Source organism: Sebastes umbrosus, chromosome 16 (assembly GCF_015220745.1).
Source record: "Sebastes umbrosus isolate fSebUmb1 chromosome 16, fSebUmb1.pri, whole genome shotgun sequence".
NCBI classification, from domain to species: domain Eukaryota; kingdom Metazoa; phylum Chordata; class Actinopteri; order Perciformes; family Sebastidae; genus Sebastes; species Sebastes umbrosus.
In genome coordinates, this window is record NC_051284.1 from 14,856,040 (window position 1) to 14,878,062 (window position 22,023).

Below are 22,023 nucleotides of genomic sequence, written 5' to 3' on the forward strand. Positions count from 1 at the left end.
TCACATCAGAGGGGAAATCCAAATTTAGCTTGGGGAGAGAGAAGCATTGTGCTGAGCACTGCTTGTTGAAAGGGCATTAGACTGAAACATGCTCACAGCCTGTAATCTTTTATTTGTTTGTACACTTTACTCATGTAATCTGCTTTCTGCTAATACAGAGACGATTTGGTAAGTCATGCTGGGGAACCCGTGGATAACAGATCCAGGTGGGGTAGTATCACAAAGACTTACGGCAGGTTGACGCTGCATACTACTGAATTTTAACATGCACACATTTTTGTCAAATAGGTGTTGAACTCTAAGCATGGAAATGTTGATTGGTTGGTTTAAAGTACTTCTTTTAGGTATGACAAGCAGCACAGCCTATGTGGGATGCTATCAGGGCTTTTAGACCCATTGTTTAGTTAATATAACACTTATAACCAGTATTAGAGCTAACAGTATATGGCAACAGTTACCATAGTGACTATCAGACTTTTTTGCAACCATAAAATCCCAGTTTATGCCCCGGTCATAGCAAATGAAGTGTGATTGAACAAGACGAATGTCTTCCAGAGGTCATAAACGTCTGAATAAATAAACTAAGAAATAAACACACAAATCTAGTGATTCATGAACTGAATTGGAGACTATTTAGTGCCAGTTGTGTGTGATAAAAGTCGTGCAGGAAGCAATCAACACACTGCTGATTCCTGTGCCACCAATCTACCCTCACACACACATACCTACACACACACACACACACACACACACACACACACTTTATCATTTCAGTGTTGCCTGTGGCTCTGAAATACAGCACATCAAAACAACCTGTAAGTTTCATTTCCGATACCCTTGAACCTGCTGACTGGCCATACTGTCCACTAGCTGACACTTTGAAGAGTACCTCATCTCAGTCGTCTCTCCTGCCGCCATTCTGTGTGGTCCTGAGAAGAGATGGTTGATGATACATTCACTAACATGGCTGCTATGAACAAACAGGTCTCATTCAGTTAACCATAAGCTAATAAATAATAGCAATTCTAAACTTGAATTAATTCTTTAAATGCAACAATTAAGGATTTCTTTCAAATGCATAACACATGAGAATATATTGTGATCATGTCAATGCACTTTTATTGACCTCCCGAGTCAGAAGCGTACCAGTGAGTATCACCATGGCTCCAGTCGCCTGGTTTCCACAGAAGAAGGTGCTGGTGTGCGATGCTGGTGGATGTGTTGTGCCCATCTGGCAGGGCAGGGTTTAGCCCTAATCCCAGAGCTCCTCGGCAGGGGAGCCCCAGTCTGTTGATCACTGCCCCCCTGCTGGCTCCTCCAAACTACTGACCTCCTCAGTGCACAAACACACAGACCCCTGTTACAAGAAAACAAACCTGCACACAACATCAGCACATAAACTGCAGGGCACTATATGCAAGATTAGTTTATGAGACCTTCATATTCCACAAACCCTCTCTCATCTTTCATACGTCAATATTGGGTGAAGAGTTTCGATGTCCGGTGGAGACATACAGGCTTAGGTAGCAGCTCCGGCACACAAATACAAACAGACACTGTGAAAGACAAGAATGAAATATGACCCCGACTAATAGGAAAACACAGAAACATATCCACGCACATGCAGAGGGCGCAGAGACTTGTTTTTGCGAGGCGATGTAGAATAACACATTTATCACACACACAAGTGGAGACCGAGTAAATATACACACACATAATTACAAAAACATAGACAGATAGGCAAACACACAAAGACACCCAGAAGCAGTCACCCAGCCATACACACCACACACCTAACCACTGATAATCCCCTAGACACAGGAACACACTCACACACACACACACACACATACAGAGCATCATTATGTTTATCACTGTGAACCAGCCCACCGACACCCATCACTCTAATTCCATTTGTCTGTTTAGATTCGTTTTGCTTTAATCCTCCCTTGTTTGTGCACATCTGCAAGCACTGCAATAGTACAGACACAGCGAGACCGGGAACGAGAGGGAGAGAGACAGACGGAAAGAGACGGAGTGAAAAAGAGAGAGAGTGGGAGAGAGAGAGAGAGAGCTCACAGGGAGGACTCTCCCTCCTGACATACTGGTCCCTGTAGCTCCAGCAGAAGGGGCAGACAGGCATATCTCCTTACCCAGGGAGAAGCTCCCTGTCCCAGCCACGGAGCCGCCGCCAGGCCCGCAGGCCCCTGTAATCACTGCAAACAGTCAAACATCCAGTCACACAGGCTCTTACACCAACACAACATTACAGGCTTTTTACACAGTATTACACCACATCTTATTATCCCATTCAAGTCCCTCTATTAGCTCAATTGGATGGTGGGATTTTCATTTGTAAATTGGGGGATTTTAGATTAGCTTGTCTGTCAGCGATGAAATGCCCCCTGAGACTGTGAATTATGTGACCAATCACATATGAATCAATGCTTACGCATACTGTAGTGCATGAATGGATGGTGTCAGCAAGAGGGAAATGAAGCAACCTTAACCTAGATTATGTACTGTACGTATACTACATTACAGATGTTATCAATTTAAGCATCACGGCTGTACGGCTGCATGGTCACAGATTAGATAAGTCTTTAACTCAAAATACTAAATACAGGCGTATGATTTAGCCCTTAATGTATCAACAAAAACGTGAATGACACCATTTTTGTATAGCTGACAATAAGCAGTGTTGGCTTTTATACGGCAAATAATATTCAGGTCTAATAGAGAATTATTAAAGAGATAAATATTAGCTGCAATTCACACCTAGCAGCAACATTATGCAGAACTGAAGCCGGTTGGTTGAAAGGAGGCGAATGAATTACCCCTCTTCCTCCCCAGGCCTTCCATTCAGACACGGAGTGAGAGGGAGAGGGAGGAGAGAGAGGAAAAAAAGGCACCCCGAGCTAGTCGAGAGACCCGGCAAATTATGAAAATGCCTCTCTGTGTCCTAAATGGAGGCCGAGCTCTTTAATGTGGCACAAAATTAGAACCTGGGGGAGGAAGTGTGGCCCGCTTGATTGGCGAAACCCCTCCTGGCCCACTACCCTCCTTCCCTCCTCCCTCCCCCTCTCAAAGCACACAGAGATATTATCCCGTGGCTGGTGGCACTCTCTTGTATTGGGGAAAATGAAGGACCCCAGAGAGAGCCCAGGGGCGTCCATAAAGGTGCCTAATTTGTCAGTTTACTCCTCAATTATTTAAATAGATCTAAGAAGGGAGCGGAGAATGGGGCTTTTTCTGCCTCTTCGCAGTCAAAGGCAGAGAGAGACCTTTCTCCACGGTAGCCATTTTCAATTGCGCTCTGCACTGCTGTCTTTGATATACAGAAGTGCTGTAGTGGAGAGGGGCTGTATCAAATAAACAAATGTGTGTACACAAGATAACAACGGGAACTTGGGGATAATATTCAGTTTGCTCTGAAGAACTCAAAGTTATTTCACATTTACAGATTAAAACAAACTTTGCGAACGTGTGCACACACAAAGTACACACACACACGTTAAGGTGTCTGTGTCATACATGGGCAAACACACACACATACATCTATCTATCTGTGAGGATTTAGGTGAGGTCTGGATATAAAGTGAGGACCCTTTGTTACTCATCCCTCTGCTCTTCCATCCATCCATCCACACGATCAGGTTTATAACCCCACCCCCCACTATCCTATCAGCACCCCACACCCAGCAGGAGCACCAGCTCACACCGCCTGGCAATGCCAGCTCTCAAACCAGAGAGACCACTGGAGGTATGTGGGGCCTGGGGCCAGAGATTACCAAGCGGTTGAAGATTGATCCTGGAAATGGAGATGTCGCATTCCCCAACCCTCTGACCTCTAATCCCTCCCATATCTGCCTCTATTGTTTGGTTTGTTTTACTAGAGGGGTGAGGTTGTGCGGGCTGAGGAGGATGAGGACGCTGTGAAGGTGGAGGGGGTCCACGCAGGGTCCTAAGGTGACCTTATCTCTCACGTGCGTCTGGCGGAGGCAGGTAAAGGACCCTCTCTATGTTTGAATGCTTTGCCGCAGACCCCTATTGAGATGAACTCTCATCTGTGCAAGAACAATCACTTTCAATAAGCTCTATATCAGCAGCGATGCCAGCACTGCGTCCAGTGGCAGTACAATAGTCTGGGTGCGCCTACACAAAGACGTGAGCACCAAGACAATAACGAAGTCCTTTAAATACAGGGAAGACACTTCCAAACAGCGAAAACACTTTGTCCATTTCGGCACAATAGACGCATAGCAACCCAAATATACAAACAGGAAACACAATAGAGAGCACTACAAACACCTGTACAAATAAACTCAGTCAACCTGCAAACATACTGTACCTGACATACAAACAGTGGCTACCACACACTGAGACACACACACACATCAAGAGTGAGGGCAAACAAAAACCTGAGACGAGTCAATCATGTCAACACAGACTGACGTTAATGGGCCTAATTCTACCCAATACACATCGCTGAGTTTTTATAGGAAAATATTTAATTTAGCCAAAATAACAACAGCTTTAAGTATGTTAAGAGATTGTTGAAGTAAAGGTTCCACTGTTATCTAAGCATTGCAGTCAACCAACTGACTAGAGTTGCCATTTCGGATAAACCTGCAACTTAGTGCACTAGAATAACAACAATCCAAAGCTAAAAATACGTGTGGAGTTTGGTAGCAGGCATTGGCAACCCTCACAAAGATGGGTGGCACCTCGTAAACATCCTTGAAACAGGTTTCTCATGCTTAGGAAAGGGATCTGCAGGCAAAGTTTTTTAGAGTGCAAGATTCTGCAAAATCTGTGGCCAGCTCAGTATATCATGCCTCTCACACCCTCTATTCTCTTCCCAAACACTAACCAACACACCCCGGCCCTCCGCCTCCCTCCACTCCAAGCTTCCATCCAGCCAGGGAGAGGAGAGGAGAGGAGATAGGCCCAGTTGCTAAAGCTGTCTTTTCAGCCCCTGCTCCCGCTCGGTCTATCTGAGATACACAGCAAGCGGAGGTGTCGCTTTTCCGCTGGCATTTCGGACAGTATCTACTTATAGACGGGAGAAAAAGAGAAAAGAAAAACAGAAGGGGTATTATCAGGGAGGGATGAGAGCAGCAAAGGCATTTTGTCTTTTTATTCCCCTCCTAAGCCCTGGGCTTTGCTCCCAATCCGATTGGTCGATACGGCCAGGGATGTAAATGAAATGCAAAGAGGAATAAGGCTGGCTTCCCATCTCCAGTGTGTGCCCCCCTAAGTCCTCCGCCCCTCTTTCTCTGTCTCACTCTGTCTTGCTCTCTGGGCTGTTTATGGTGTTGTGTTTCTGTCTCCCCATTCACAGACTTGCTGCTCTCCCTGTTTCCGTCTCACCCTCCTCACTCTGCCTCGTCCTCCTCCCCCCTCGCTCCACTCTCTCGCTGCATCCCTCCCCTCTCCCTGGCTGGGCTCACGGCTCTTATCTCCTCAGACGCCCCACATTCCAGCGTTGCCGTGGCTCCCTGCCTGCATCCCTGGTCACGGCGATTCCATGGGTTCCCACAATCCTCGGCAGCTTGCTGATTTAGGGTGGGCAACTGACTCTCAGAGACAGGGGAGAGGAGAGGAACAGAGGGGTTAGGGAAAGACAGGGCGAGAGGGGATGAGAGGGTGGGAGACAAGAGAGGGATGAAAAAGGGGAGGACAGGAAGAAAGTAAAGTAAAAATAACAGGAGGGAATGAGACAAGAGACTGCAAATGATTGTGATGTTAACACAAAAACAAACATGAATGTAAGTGAATGGTTGAACAAATATGATCAATATTGTAATAGGCCTCGTCTATTATGGAAAAAAGGTTAAAAAAAATGTATTAAAATAAACAGAATCTTTATTGAAATATTTAAATCTGTAGAAAGCAATGTTCCCTTTTTTACGAGAAACCAAACCATCTGTGCTACAGCAGGTCGACTCTCATCATCCAGCCAGCTGACAGCCGCTAACCAGGCCTGCGAACAGAGAGGGCAGATTACATTCTGAGAAAACTACACATGCACTCACTGCGCTTCGCTTTCTAGTGGTTTCTCAAACAGCAGGCTCCTCCAGCAGTGTTTTATAAACCTTATAGTAAAGTTTGACCTTTGTGCAACAAATTTCATGGCCACAAGGTTCATTAACACCAGCAGCAGCATTTACAAAAACAATGTGTCACTGTCTTGAGAACACTCCAAAGACAAGTGACTGGTCCACTCGCTGTGTTTGCATGCTACGTTGTCTCTCCAGCATCCCTCACAGAGCTAAACGTCCTGGGAGCTGGGAGGCTGATGGCCTTGCGTATCTTCGTGTCTCCGTGGAGTTTGCATGACTTTGTGCTTGTATGATGATCAAAGTACTTTGCTTTTCAGCATGCCGATCTGTTTATTGACTACGTTTATATGCGGAAAAAGGCTTGGGTGGAGATTTAAGCGTGTTCACACACACACGTTGACATGCAAACACAAATCAACACACATGCACACAGAAGCGCACCTCTAAAAGGGTCCCTGGCATTGTGACATTTCACATTTCATTTAAATCCATGAGGGATTACAGCCCTCCCGTTAGGAAGGAAGAGAGGAAAAAAAACACTCATCGAATCCATTAGTTTTAAACATTTAAAGGACCATCTAAGATGGACTGATGGAAGGATAGAGGGGTGGGTGGGTGGGTGGGTAGTGCTGGTTATGCGGAGTGAGGACTGTGTGGCACAGCACAAGTCTGTCCTAGATTAAACAGCCGCTCTAATCCCCCATTTCTGCCCCCAAATTGGTTTTCCCTCAATCTCGGCCTTGCCATCCTAATGTGAGAAAAAGAGAAGTAGAGCAGTTGCTGAGGCAAAATAATCAGCACGTTAAAAGCTGTGAGAGCAGAAGAGGAGAGAAAAAAAGACCGAGATATAATGATAAAGCAATCGAATGGGTGATTTTAAGGGGAGCACGCACAGTTTGAGTGGGGTCAGTCAAGGCTTCCTGAAGTCGAATTCTGTCCTTGGTCAACTGTAAACGTTCATCAAATGAAGCACTGCTGAATGGTAGTTGTCTGTCTTTTGTGCAGAGTTCTGCATGATTACTACATCTCAGTACGTCTGCATCAGCATTCCTCTTAACTCCCAACTCATCCAAAAGTCCAATTTGGCGAAGTCCATTTAGCCAAAACTTTAAACATCATTCTGTCCTTCTGAAGCTTTAAACCAAACTTTAAACCATGAGAAGAGGCACATTGGCTCAAACTTCATCCTCGCACTTCGGCTGGGCTCGCGGCACACTCTCAGTGTACTCAGCTCCATGTAGATCTATCTGGATCTTGTCATGGGGTTTGCCACCGGCTATGGCGGAGCTCATCTCTCTCTTTGAGCAGGTCAGTAATGGCCGAGCGTATGGCGGGGGCCTGGGGATCTGTGGGTTCCTTCTCCAAGTAGAGACTAAAGTGCTGGGTGCAGCAGGTCAGCAGGCTGTCTGGACTGTAGCCCCGGTGACCCGAGCGTAGCAGCCTCTCGCAGGCCAGTGCTAAGTTCTTGTCCCAGTTCGGAGGGTAGCCTGAGTGGGCCTCCACAATCTCCTTATACAGCTGCCCAGCAAAAACACACACACACACAGAAGCAAATGTTACCGCAAAACAACAAAAAAAAGCCCCTGAATATGTCATCCTTTGCCTTGTGTGGCCCTTAAATCTGCCCCATTATGGTAAATGAGAGTATTGTTGCATGTTTGTCGAGGTCAGACTCACAGTGTAAGACAGCTCAAAGAGGCGAGCTTTCCCCTCTCCCTGCAGCCTTTCTGCCAGGTCAAACAGAAAGAAAGCCGTCTTCATCCTGAAACAAAGCACGCAGGCTCAGGGCTAAGTGCTGGATGGATGAGCCATGCAGATCCACACTCACAGACGCACCACTCCAATGGAGTGATTTATGTAGATGCCGCCACCAAATACAATGTACATGTAGATGCTCTACCACACAAGACTGGTTTATGGAGATGTTCTAGCGGGCTAGTATGCATCGTGACGCAGCTTTTTATCTGCACACTAAAGTATACAACCTCTCCAAAGAGGAAAGCAGTGTTTTTGTAAAAAAACTTTACCGTACCTGGCTTGCCACATCTCCTCATTAGCGACACGCTCCCAGGACGCGGGATGGAAACTGTTCACACATGAAAAAAAAAAACATATTTCTTTATCTAAACAGCTTCAGGCATTGGCTTGTGCACAGTTCCACTAACTATAAATGATTATTTATGTGAATATATTGTTCCACTCGACGGTGCAGGTTTTGATACACTAAACATCAATGTTTGCTGCATAAACATTAAATGACTGAGCAACAATACCAGCTAGCACATTAGACATGGAGTAAAACCACATCTCCCTTTTTCACTTTGTTGACTGTAAACACTTGACCTCTTCTTCAAAAGAATATTTTAGCAGGGTTCCCGAGCTAATATTTGGCTTGTGGGCATCGGCGGACACGCTTGTCGTGAGGGTGCGGGAAATAATGTCACAGTATTCAGTCGTGGATATCTGAGTGAATGAAAGGCTGCTGGCAACGGCAACAGAATATGGAGCTTTGACTAATTCCACTTTTGACACAGTTATTGACAAAATGCAATAAGAAACTCATTATTTTTCATCTTCAGTCTCATTTCAGATGGCTGAGGGCCTAATGTCTTGCTCTGGTTGAATTCACAAAGAGCTGGATCACAGCATGGAGAACAGAGGACAACCTCACCGAGGGAAGCTCTGTGGAGTCTGAGGAAGGGAGATTGAGGAGACCACAGAGAGACGAGGGGGCGAGGAGATGTTGCCGATGAAATACATGGTGAGGATTTCTAGTTTCATCTTTAGATCATGAGTTGTTTTAAACAAAATGCAAAAGGAGTTTTCTAGTAGACCTCCTGCTAATTTAACCTCTTAAACCCCACTGACTTGCCACTGGGCCTGTCTTTACAAACTCCTACTGTGGACATAAACAGTGTTCAAACCCACAGAACAAAATTTAAATTATAGTCAAGATCCCAAAGTTTCCAAAGATAACAAATATGTCAGGCTGAACTTTAGAGGAATGTGTATAAAACGATGCACAGGATGTAGAATATTTCCACTTGGTGCAGCCGTAAAAAAAATAATATTTCACTCGGTGTTAACATAATATAGCTGCAGTGAAGAGGTGGAACAAGTTGATACAGAATACCTATGTTATGGTCAAACAGTGTGGAATAAGGTGATTTTTTTTCAACCTTAAAGCTACTTAAGAGGAGGAAAAGGGGGAAACTGTATGTTTAGGGGTTAAACACATACCAACCTGTGGCGAAACATTAATGATTCTGTATATTTGTGTAAGCACCTGTCGTGTGGCTCGCTCCAGTTGTAGATGTTTCGAGTTCGTTCGGCCCACCTTTCAGGATGAAACTGCCTCTGAGCTGGCACCAAGTAGTCACACACACCCAGAGGCCAACGAGAGAAACGGTGTTCCCAGCTTGAGTCTCCATCAGGCAGCCCAATGCAGGCGTACACATGCATGCTGCAGAAAAACAATCAGACATCCTCAATTATTATCCATGTAAACACCCCTCTTTCCCCAGGTAACTGATGATGATGAGACATATAAAACATCATGTAGACAAACATTTCCTCACATCCCAACACTTTCTAGCTTCCCTCTAGTCACCAAAGGCTTGGGCCCCGAGGGTTAATCCCACGGGTCAGTGTTGCCCCACTGAGAGACCGGCATGTTGGCCTGGCAAACACTGCCCCCTGGTGGGCTTGGTATTAACAGGTCTCCAGCCAATTTCTGGGTCTCAATTCCTCTTGGAGGAGTGGGTGATGAGAGCAGGGAGCAGCAATGAGACTGTTTAACCAAATCAAGTAGATTAGTCGACTTCTGTACTTCATCAAACTCCTTTTATGGCCTCAACAGTTCTACGGCTTATCTTCTCCCTGCACTCACCGCTGTGTCGACCATCCCACTGATCTCCGCCTCATTAGATCACCCACTTGTTCATTTGGACCATTGTTGCCCTCCCCAATACACTCTCTCTCCATTTTACACTCTTCTATTTATCTGTTCAGAGACCACCCTTTTATTCTCTCTCGGCTCTCTCTCTGTGTCTCAGTGACTCACTGTGTGTTGTGGGACAGAAACTGCTCCAGACTGAAGGTGTCTTTCTCCTCAGGGTGGACCGGGTCCCACCAGCGGCCAGGAAAGTGCACCCCAGGGTGGTGCTGCGCCAGCTTGGCCACATACCAAGCGTATGTCATCATCTAGACAGAAGAAAGAGTGCCACCAACTCTGTTCATTTCTTTGTATCCTTGTGATTTGCAGTTAAATTACCACTCAGTGTACAATTCACTTAAAGAAAAGGATTTATCGACTATTTCAGTGGGTTTTATTCCACACTTGAGGTTATCAAAGGGCTTTTTCTTTAAGTTGAAGGCTCTTGTTTTCACTTCTTATTTTCATAACATTGCTGTCTTAAAGCCCTTTATGATTGTAATGTTGAAGAGATATACAAACTTATGATTTACATAATGACTACATACCCACCTCGGAAAGCCTGCAAAAGACTTCCGAAAGTGAGGCTGTAATTTATTGTATTTTGTATGAATTTCAGTCAACGTACATTGTCATTTTGTCCAAAAATATCATTTGCATACAAATCTTCCTTTTGTTTTGTTATTCCTTTTTTGAAAATAAAGAAATCCTCCTCTTCTGGATCTTTCTTACTTGACAACCAAAAGAAACTAAAGCAATTTTGTCATAAATCAAATTAGAAGCTCATAACATGAAGGACAAAGAACATAACATGTCAATACAATACACACAATGCAATAATGTTCAACTCTGTTTTCTTCTGGTTGGCCAGTAAGTATTCTTATTTTTATACCTACGTTTGTAATACTACTTGAACCTAACTGTGTCCAGAGGGAACTTTTACTTGAGTTGATTTTTGGTTCTGAAATTGAAATGTGCTTAAAGCTAGGGTTGCTAGACTTTCAAAATTATCCAACCCGAAAAACCCAGCACAGTGTTGCCAAGTCCTTTCCAATGAAATTAGCTAGCAGCACTAGCTCCAAAAGCCCCTAAATCTAGAGAGAAAGTCACCAAGTCGGCAACACTGACAGTCCGTCCCTTCAGGCCTCCCTCCAAAGCCACTGCCCCACAATTATCATAATGAACGTAAACAACGAACATAGCTATTGTAAGTACTCAAAGCTGCCAAGCTATCAGCTTGTGCAAGACTCCGGTGACGTGCAATGAGTGCACAGGCAGGTAGCCCGTCCAATCACTTCATTAGGGGCTGAATGAAATGATTGGACAGGATTATTACAGACCTGCGACAGCCACAGATACCAGATTTGTTTTCGTTTTTTGGCCAGAGCATTTGATTTATTTATTGCTATCGGGATGTAAGAGAATTTCAACAAATATAACAAAACATGTTTTGGAAGATGATTACCAACCCTTGCTGTAATAATACTAAATTCTTACTTTTGAGTTGCATCAAATAAGAAAACTTCAATGAGAACAGCTCAACAAAGACAAGACAGTGGAGAAATGAAAGCTCTGACCTCCTGGTCGACCAGACGTGCATCGGGCCGTACACCCTGGCAGTAGTATAAGTAGCGCAGGGAGTTTCCAGGCAGATCTCCTCTGGTCAGGATGATTGAGTCTGTTGGGAAGGAGGCCAGAAGCTCCCTGCCGAACCTCTCGACCACACTGTTTCCGCTCTGATCGCACTCCCTTAGGATTATCAGCACATACACCATCATACTGTATAATATCATCAAAACACAAGTTGTGTTTACTTGCATTTAAAAAGCTCCCCCTTAGAAGTGTGTGTCATGTGTACAACTGTGTGTATGTGAGTGTTTGTAGGTACGTTTCAAGGTGCTCTGAGGGTAAGTTGTCAGTGCCCCCGCCCCTTCCCCTCTGCAGAGCGCTCTGGCTGCCTATCTAATCGTGGGGAGACAGGTGTGATGGGTCTGACAGCACAGGCCATGCTCTCCCCTTGATCAAAGCCGCTCAGTGATGGCTGTCTGGCACTCCCTAGCACTACGCTGGTGTAATCTGCCTCCTCGGACAGCTAACATCTCAGACTGAGCTCTGTGAGTGGAATCTATGTGCTAACCGTGCCTCTCTTTAGCCCCTACCATGGGGTGAGCAGAGAAAAACCTGACATGTGGAGTTCAGACCTGCGGTATGAAGCGCAGAGGAGAAACAAATCAGGTTGACTCAGGGAAAACTTATGCATGGGGATTTTAGAAGGAACTAGAATGAGAGGGGAGTTTTATTTCACTTTAACTTTAGTGAGCACAAGAATTTAAAAGTAACTTTGGCTGTAGTGTAGTTACTGCAACAGAAATACTGTAAAGAAGATTGATTCTACAGATAAATGCACACAGACTGTACAGAATCTGACTGCTTTTTGAGTACAACTAAAAGACACTCTAAAACAAGAGCAAAAGAGTGGTGCAGGGATGACGTATTTTTGTAGGCCAACCAGGAAGTTAGCATGGCCCTGGGTCTCCTCGACAAAAAGCCAATGGGGATTTTTCCATTGGATTTTGGATTAATGCCGGAAATAAGCTCTGTGGCAAATAAACGTTTATGAGACTTACACGTTTTGTTCAGCAAGATAATCTTCACGAATGAACACTACTTTTATGATTTTTGAAGTGTGAATGCAATCGGCAGAAGTAAAAAGCTAACGTCAGGCTATAAACGAACTACACCGCGTTCGCTTGAGAGTGAGTATACACAATGAGGCTGTAAAGGCGTGATGATGCCACAGCAACCGCCTTTTTAAGACACATAAAAGCTTCAAATTCACGAGTGGGATATTTACTGACGTATTTTATATCATCCACAGACCTTATTTCACACATCTAACTAAAAACCCATTCAAAAAAAACCATTGACTTCAAGACAAGGGAACTGGAAGTACTAAAATGCTAACTCATTTCTGGGTTTTAAGACTCATTCCAGCACCACTCTATAGCCAATAGCCTGTAGAAATACAATACAATTATGTTACCATTTTGTGAATATGTTTTGTCAAGTTCACTGGTGTACTGTGATCACAATCTTTGCTGTTGGTAGTTTATATATTTGCGTGCAAAGTGTATGTTACAAAAATAACTTTATGTCTTGTCCCTAACAAAATAAGGTCTTTTAAGGGCGTTTTTTTTGGCTCTGTACTTCACTGGATTTTAAATTAAACAAACCAATGGCAAAAAAGGACTACAAGTACTTCACTGTTCACCCAAAATGCATGTTAACACCAACAAAAGTTATTTGAAACCCAATGTGTTGTTGTACCCAAGCATTGAAAAACATCTAATAATATTGTTCTGATATTGACGGACTACAATGTATGTTTCTATCACACCTAACACCTAACAACAGGAAGTTAGTTACTGTAACTGAGTGCAATGCTCACCTGTGATTGGTGTGCACCATATGTGCCAGCAGAGCCGTGGTGAGGACCCAGCCTGTGGTCTTCCACACCCCCCCACGGCCCAGCCTCCTCTCCAGCTCAGTCTGTGTCCGGCTCAAGCCGAGGCCTGCCAGCACACACACTGCAGCATCACTCTGGAGCCAGAAACGCTCAACCTGCAGGAAGTGAGTGTACGTGTAAACACATACCCATCAGTGTTTCCTGTAGTTTTTTTTTATGTTGGCTCTCAGTCCAGTCCTGGGTTTACTAATGGACCCATTCCAGGATCAGCATCAATGTATACTGCTGTTTCTGTGCTTTTATTTCAAGATGTGTGCACTGCCTGCTATATATTAGATTTCTCATATATTGAAAATTTAATTTGAATTGTTACATCAATGTAGAAGCTAGGGCCAACAACAAATAGATATCTGAATAGGAAAAAAACAGATATTCGAATATGAAAATGAATATTCAATTGTGAAAAAAGAGGAACTACGGTGGCCGTCTGACTCGTGCACACTGAATGCACTGCATGATGGGACAACGTCACTTTCATGAATTGAAAATTAAATGTAACGTTAGGTCAAGCTGAACAAGGAATAATTCAACAACAACTGTAATGATGGCAGAGAACGAGAGAGAGAGAGAGAGAGAGAGAGAGAGTGCTAACAGAAAGCGCTACGTTACGTCATGTAAACAAAACATGTCCCTATTAGCTGTGCGCTTTGAGATCACACTGGAGACGTAACCATTTAAAAAAATGGGTGAGTAGTACTTGCTATCTTCTGATGTTTGTACTTTTTAAACAGAATACACATTTTATATTGTGATATTTATTGAAAATAACCTACAATATAGCCAAAAGCATGCAGGAAACTTTCAGGCAATCTCCTGGTGATCTCCCTCCAGCCTGCTGCCATCTTATTTAGGTTTTTGTAGTAAAATGAGGAGGTATCATATAAATTAGGGTTGGGCGATTGGACAAATATATCGGCTAAAGGCGATTGAGTACATCGACGGTTGAACTGTTTTTTTGTGTGTGTGTGTGTGTGTGTGTGTGTGTGTGTGTTTGTGTGTGTGTGTGTGTGTGTGTTTGGGGGGGCAAGGATTCTTTGGCCAATGTTTTTCATTTTATTTAGCTTATTTAGTGGTCTGCCTCCGAGGCTGAGCTGCTCACCAGGCAAAGAGAGAGAGAACTTGTTGAAATAAAGGTTTATTTCAACCAATACAGAGTTGGTGATTGATGGAAAGACTAACCAAGATGGTTTTGGTGAGTTTTATGTGTCTTTTATGATGCTCCGCCGCTGGAACAGCTGATCTCCCAGCTGAAACTACTAACAACTGCAGGTAAATAAAAACAATAGAAACACTTTGGCTTAGAGAGAGGATGTCTAACTGAGCTGAAGTCTCATGGCTCACCACTCCAAGCAGCAGGGGTCTGCTGATGTCCAGGTTGGCTCTCCAAGCAAAGAACAGTGAGTAGACCACCATCATGGCAGTCAACAGCCAGGCCACTGAGCGACACGTCCTAGGATAGGAAAGACCACAAGTTATTTAGGATACAAATATTGTTCTCATTTTCATCATCACTTCATGAATATTGTTCTTCCTGTGCTGCCATTTCCACATATGTAGTCTAATGTATTATTTTGTCTGTTTACTCTGTAAAAAATAAATACGCTTGTTTTGAATAAGTTCATAAAAACATTAATGCAGGGATGGAGATCACAAGCCTGAGAGCAAATGTATACGCCAGCCAGCTAAGAGGTGCATGATTGATTTTCTAATGCAGACTGAGTCATAATGAGCTGGTGCCAACCGCTGAATCACAAACTCATTACAGTACAGCTGTAAAATGTACTTATGCACTAAAAAGAAAACACGTTACCCTTGAGGCAATAACAAAACGTCATCTGAACCTGAAGAGACACTTTCAAGCCAGAGAAACTTTTGGTTTTCCTGCCAAAAAATTGATCTGATGTGTTCCACTGACACATACTGGTTTTGTTTGTCTCTTCACATTATGCATAATTAGTAAAAAAAAAAAAAAAAAGTAGTGATTTCTTTGTAATAAAATGTTCTGATGTTATTTACATACAAACAGTTCCACTCCACATTTCAACATTAGGTAAATTAGCATTTGCATGGCTTCCTTTTGGCATCCTATGAAATGACCTTGCTCTTTTTCATCTGTGAGTGTATGCAGCCAAGTTTATCAAAGTGCACCCCAGGAGAGGGGGAAGCTGGGGGGGTGGCCGGTGCACACCAGAGCCCCGGGGCTTCGCTAGGCTTTATCAGCTCCACCCCACAGACCCCAGAAAAAGGCTCTGCTGTAATGAATTACTGGATCACACCGCCACATACAAGCAGCGATTTACTTGTACACACAAACGTGTCTTTGAAAATCCAAAAATACACATCCACCTCTCTTGATTTGAATGCGGAGCGTCGCGACAGCTTGACAGTTAGGTGCCTCAGTGTTTTTTTGTATTCTCTTTTTCTAAGATCAGCATTTTGTCAGTGGTTTTGTTCCCTGTCTTTTACTCCAGGGGATTAGATTTTTGGTTGAAGTGGCTGCTGAGATGTGCGTGACAGAGTTTGGTGTTTTGCATGCTGGCGTCTCGCTCATCCTACCTGTCCCATGAGGAGAGGAGAAGGCCTATTCCCGCCAGCACCAGAACAGGAAGTGAAAGGTCTTCCAGGCAGTGGTCCAACTGGGCCCTACACACACACAACACACACATATAGAACACATGTGATGGACGCTAAAGACAAGCTCAATTACCCTCCCTGCTACTGAACTCAAGGACACCAATTATTAAATGCCCTCCATCCCCTATCAAAACAAACTCCTTGGACTGTGCGCTCCTTCTTTCAATCGGATTGACAGATACGAATGACTGTGTCATCCACCCCCCACTGCCCCATCCTCTCCTCACAGTGCCTGTCAGTCACAGAGCGCTTGCAGAGAGATAGTTTCCTGCCTCTTCCTTAATACCCATCTCTATTTGACAGCTTATTGAGTCTCTATATCTCCCAATGTACACTATGTGTGAATGTGCTCACGAGCGTGTGTCTGTGGGTGTGTGTGTGTCAGCTTCTCCAGTGGGTTTACGTCTCCAGTGCGACATGCCTGTCATGTTCGCCTCTCTTCCCCATCTTGAAGGTGTGCTTGTCCATCAAGCAGCAGGGGTGATGGGAAGGGGTGGGTGCCTGGCAGAGGGGGGGCTGGTAGTGGGGGGTCTTAAGACGCACATGCACCCCCATCCCGTCAGCTGGAGAAAGATACCGGGAGTGGGATGACTGCGATGGTGGTGGTGGTAGTGGGGAGCAGGGGAGGGAATCGGGTGGAGGAGGTGGGGGGGTTGCTGGAGTGGAAAAATACAATTTCTCCAGCTCTATTGCAGTGTCTGTCATCACAGCTTGTCACGCTTAAACACCAGAGCTGAGTGATCATTTCAAACTGCTGGAGAAACAGAACACAGCGATTTGGCCCTCTAAGCAGGTTCAGTTCTGCTTTGATGGGAGAGAGTGGAATGGGAAGAACAAAAGCTGCTGGGGAGAAGAGAGAGGGAGAGAGAGATGGGCTGCAGAAATGACTCTGGGCTCTCAGAACAGATTGGAGTGTCTGTGGTTAAACCTGTGTGTAAAACACCAGAACCAATGCAAAAAGTGGTTGGGTCCTCCATCTGTAGAACCACGTGTGCCCTCACTGTGCCTCAGATCAAATCCCCACAGTTTTCTCTATTGTTTCTTTCCTACTCCATCTTAGGGCGCTTTCGCAAGCCAACATTTAGTCCGTTTTAATCGAACTCTGGTGTGGTTTGCTTGGGCGGTTGTGAACGCAGTAATTGTACTGTGCTGCAGACCAAAACAACCGGTCCAAGACCGCTTGCGAGAGATGGTCTCAGACTTCCAAGCGAACCAGAACGCAGGGTGCCTGTGCGGGCATTTGTTGAGATGGACAACATATAACATGAGTGGGAAAGGACTGACTTGGACTTCTGGAGAAGTCTGATGTTTGCTTGATGTCTGGTCCGAGGAGAACACACAGAATATGTTAAATAAAGCCCACAAAAAATAGTGACGTTTAAAAAGTAATTTGAGATAAACTGGAGGAGAAGGGATTCAGTGCACAGTAGATCAGTGCAGAGTCAAAGTAAAAACACTTCGACAGCGATATATCAAAGTCTGCGATTCCCGGCAAAGCAGTGGCAAATCTCAAGATGAAAAAGATAAATTCGTTCTTTCGTTTATTTGGTCCACTTTAATTTGTGCACTGTGAAACCGAACCAGACTAAAGTATCATTTTCACTCTGATTCGGACTAACCAAACGGACTATGACTTGTGTGTGTCTCCTTAGAGTTAACTGTCTAAGTAGGAACACAACACTAAGGTTGTATGGACACACAATAAATGGGCCAGTGTACTCCGTTAGTATTGTTCGTCATAACTTTCTGAAACTGGTTATCCGACATTCACACCCAAACGCAGCGAGCCTTCCAGGAAAAAAAATGTGCGCCATTATCCCCCCCATTTTTAAACAATATTACCCCCCGTGAACCTGTTTAATTCAATTCAAAATATGTAATTTGAATTTAAAAATAGTAATAGATAGTTTAGTGTTTTAAATGTGTGAACAATTTAGGAAAAGACAAAAAGCTGAAAAAGGCTAAGCAGACTCACTTCAGCATCGAGGTCAGGTTTATAGAGATGTCCGTCTTTGCCTGCAAGCAAAAAAAGAATCAAATGAAAACAACTGGTGTCCAAGATAATAAATGTCACCAGAGCACACATACAGACTGATGGTACATGATAAAAAAAATCTAGACTAGTGTGTTAGTTTTAATATAGCAGGGCAGGGCAAGCAGCACGTACCAGACTGAAGGTGCCATATTCAGCCCTCAGCAGGTGGGTCAGCAGGCCTGACAGGGTGGTCTGATCCCCCCAGCTCCAGCGGGCTGTGTTGATGTAGGAGGAGATGGGCAGGTAGATGTACGGCAGAAAGCCAGCGAGGAAATACGCTCCCAGAGACACAAGGCCACGCAAAGACAGCTCCTGTCGAGATTGTTTGGAAAGAGATGTTCTCAATTTTTTCATGTTCTCCAAAAAGGAAGTAAAACTGACCCACATTCAAAAAAGCAGCATCACAAAACACTTTTTTTGGTGTTTCACATGACTTGAGATTTAAAGGGCAAGTCCATTATTATTATTTTTTTAGGTTTGTATATCATTCTGTAGCTTCCCAGTGGTGTTCCTTATGTATTCAAATCCTAACATTCACATTTTGATCAAAGTACGTATGTTTTAGCTTCAAAATGCTATTTTCCCAAGCCCGTCTAAAAACCTTTTCCCACCGGACCTGAGGTTTCTGCATGACGACGTTCTACATATATATACACATATCCTTATCCATTCATTCAGTGTGTACTGTCTACAGTAAATTGGTTGGCCGTCGGCATGCTCCCAGTTTGGAGAAGCAGGCAGAAGTACCGGCACAGAAGCTAAGCAATGTGCTGCTGTGGATGCCACGTTGGTCTACACGAACTAACTAACCGATCGATGCAGCAGTAGACCAACAACTCTTGTGTTCTGCGAGGTAAAATTACTGTTTTTGTGAATGAAGTCAGGTGGCTTTGAATAGAGCGATATAACGGCTTCAGTTCCCCGATGGAAAAGGCTGTCTAACGGCAAGGTAAAGCCATGAAAATACTCTAAATATAGTGTATAAACTAAACTAAACCGATATTGATTTTTTTCAGGTGGGCTATTTTTAGGTGGCTAAAATAGTTTTTTCTGCTGCTCCTGTCCACAGCCGCATTACCTCACTGTCAGACAGCCTTTTCCTACGGGGAACTCAAGCCATTATATTAGAATTGGGCAATATGACGATGTATATCGTCAAAACAATATAACAATGTCTATCATATATATTTTTTTATATTGTTTATTTCTTTTTTCTCTATAATGTCACTTAAAGCTGTTACGTTCATTTTGCACTCAAGTTCTTACATGAGTACTTCTCATTTGTCAAGTATTTAATTCACACAGGAGCATACAAAAATAGGCTTTACCATGTGGTTATTTCGTATAGACCATTTATTTATTGAATTTCCATAAACCATGCTATATTGTGATATATATTGTTATCGAGATATGGAATGACCTATATCGTGATAGAAAAAATAAATAAATATGTAGATGGGACTGTAGATGGGATGGCAACAAGACTGTGGAAACCTACTGTATGTTTTTACGATAATCCTTTTCTTGCCTGTCTTGAGGTTTCCTAAACATACATTTATAATCTGTTCTAAGTGAGCTTTTACAAATAAGACCCCAGAACTTACCCTGAGAGAGTAAAGTCGGTGAAGGACCCAGGGAATGATGAACAGTACATACAGCACCAGGGTGTGCTGGTTACAGAGCCCCAAGCCACAGCATAGCGCTCCCCAATGTGCAATCTGACAAGGTCAAGCATTTGAGTACAACACTGTGAGTTCAATATGAAGTTATCTTAACGGGGCATCTAAGGAATGATCAGAGGAACCTGAAAGACAGAGTTACCTTCCCCCTCTGGATGGCGTTTTCAGCACAGTGGAAGCTGGCAGTCAAGAAGAAGAGCAGACCAACAAAAAGGTTGTTGAGGGTGAAGACCTCTGCCACCATGGACCACTGCCAGCTCAGCCTGGACACAGCGAACAGCCCTCCAGCCATTACTGCTCCGGGGCCGGGGCCTGCCAACCTGACAACGAGGGAGGAGAGGCTTTCGTAGTTATACACAACTTTAGAAAGAGTTGCACTTTCCCACAAGAACCCAGGAATATATTATGTGTATTTAAAATCACATACAGTCCCTGATTCCAACCAAACTGAGTAATCAGACAGCCCAATATTCAAATATACCAATCCAAGCCTTACTTTTTGCTCTTAGTCACTTTTAAAGGCTACAGAACTTCAAGTGTTTTTTATTTTATTTGATCCAAGTTGCACTATACTGACACAAAAAAAAGGCAAAATAACAAAGTCAGCAGCTTCACACAAAATTAAAAAGCCACTTCTTCCCCCAGACTAATTTGGGGACCCATTATAATCTTCCCTCAACCCAAGTTTGCTTCTCGGACAAGACCTTGAAAAACACCCAGTGAATTGGGCCATTCACATATCATGAGAACTCCCTCCCCAGCAGCCGGTTGATCTCGAGCAGACTGGCACAGAAACCACCGTGCTAGAGATAGCACTTTATCCTCAGCTTCTTAAATATAATGTGTGCACAAAAGTTTCCCCCTTCCTCCTCTCCTGTACTGTCTCCATCTCCTTTGCGGTAATTGAAGCAAACTTGGGATAATCTGTCATACGCTAAGACCCACCACTTACTAAAATGAGAGACAGAGGGGGAGAGAGAAAGGCGACAAATGATGGGGAGAAGGGAAAGAAAGGAAAAATAGTGCAGAGAAGTGTGCGTTAAAAGGGGTGAGACAGTGTGCGGGATAAAGGATGAAATATAGAAAAGGGAAGAAAAAAGTTCAAGAAGAGAGAGGGGAAAAAAGAGAAAGGAGGAAAAAAAAAAAGCAGCCCAGTCCCCGGCATGCTGGCTCTGAAATATGAGCAGGCTCGACAATTAGGGAAGTCAGGCAGTATGGCCCTTTCCGCCATTGTGTGGAGTGGCTTAGAGTCCTCATCAGCCTATCAGCTAACTGACAGGCAGAGAGCTGCTCTATTCAGCACCGCAGATACAAGCTGCAGGCCAAACGGCTGCCAGGTCCCTTATGACCCCACAATCCCTTGCCGGTGACAGCTTCAAGCTCCATAGCAAATTAGGCGCTCTCACATTACAATCGCAGAAGACAGATTCCATTAACGGTATCTGAAATTGAGTAGAGAGCAGGCCCGTTATCAGACCTGACTCATAAGCACCGCCATTAATCACAAGGCATGATACCATTTATACATTTCCAGCTCTCTGCCTGCCGCTGTGATAGTCAGCCACAAAAGGCCTGATGAGACTTAGGCTAGGGGAACAATGGAGCTTTCTGAGGAAAGCGCGGTAAATCAGGAAAAAAAAGGAGAGGGAGAGCGAGAGCAGGGGAGAAAAAAAAAAAACTCTTGCTTGCTGACTACTTCCCCTTTTTTTCTTGGGTTTTCTCTCTCCTTCTCCCCACTATTTTTCCTCTGTGTTCACTGTAAGGCGAGCTCGGTGAATGAGTATGTATATGTGTGAGTGTGCACTTAAAGGAAGGGGGGGTGGACTGTGTTGATGGGGCGTCTAGGAGTGGGTCTTAATAAGAGATAGCAGCGTCTTTCTCGCTGCACCGCTCCAGGAATTAGTTGTAACTTGAAGGAAGGATGAAGGAGGATGGGGTGGTGGGGGGCAGATGGGGACTTTTGTTGAGGTGCAGAGACCCCCCGCACCCATAATTTTACCTCCCTGCATGACAATTAACCCATAGCTCATACACCTAGCAGGGGGGCTGACACTGGGTGCAGAACAGTCGTGGGGGTCCACGGACGAGGTTATTACACCAAGTATGTCCCTGCCTCCGAAGCCTCGTCTGATAGTCAGGCAGCACTCGTC

At 44.2% G+C, this 22,023-nt stretch overlaps 1 protein-coding gene across 1 annotated transcript in view; it reads right to left on the reverse strand.

The window, feature by feature from the left end:
- Window positions 1-2,087: 2,087 nt before the first annotated feature.
- tmem260 (transmembrane protein 260) overlaps window positions 2,088-22,023 on the reverse strand; it is a 34,092-nt gene continuing 14,156 nt past the window's right edge. Inside the window, exons 4-16 of the mRNA XM_037747116.1 lie at window positions 20,016-20,193; window positions 19,799-19,912; window positions 18,327-18,506; window positions 18,135-18,175; window positions 16,082-16,168; window positions 14,867-14,975; window positions 13,448-13,620; window positions 11,577-11,748; window positions 10,129-10,268; window positions 9,352-9,528; window positions 8,098-8,151; window positions 7,743-7,827; window positions 2,088-7,583 (exon numbers count right to left, since the gene is read on the reverse strand). Coding sequence (XP_037603044.1) covers window positions 7,323-7,583; window positions 7,743-7,827; window positions 8,098-8,151; window positions 9,352-9,528; window positions 10,129-10,268; window positions 11,577-11,748; window positions 13,448-13,620; window positions 14,867-14,975; window positions 16,082-16,168; window positions 18,135-18,175; window positions 18,327-18,506; window positions 19,799-19,912; window positions 20,016-20,193 — 1,771 coding nt within the window. The 3' untranslated portion in view covers window positions 2,088-7,322. The remainder of the gene's footprint in view (window positions 7,584-7,742; window positions 7,828-8,097; window positions 8,152-9,351; window positions 9,529-10,128; window positions 10,269-11,576; window positions 11,749-13,447; window positions 13,621-14,866; window positions 14,976-16,081; window positions 16,169-18,134; window positions 18,176-18,326; window positions 18,507-19,798; window positions 19,913-20,015; window positions 20,194-22,023) is intronic.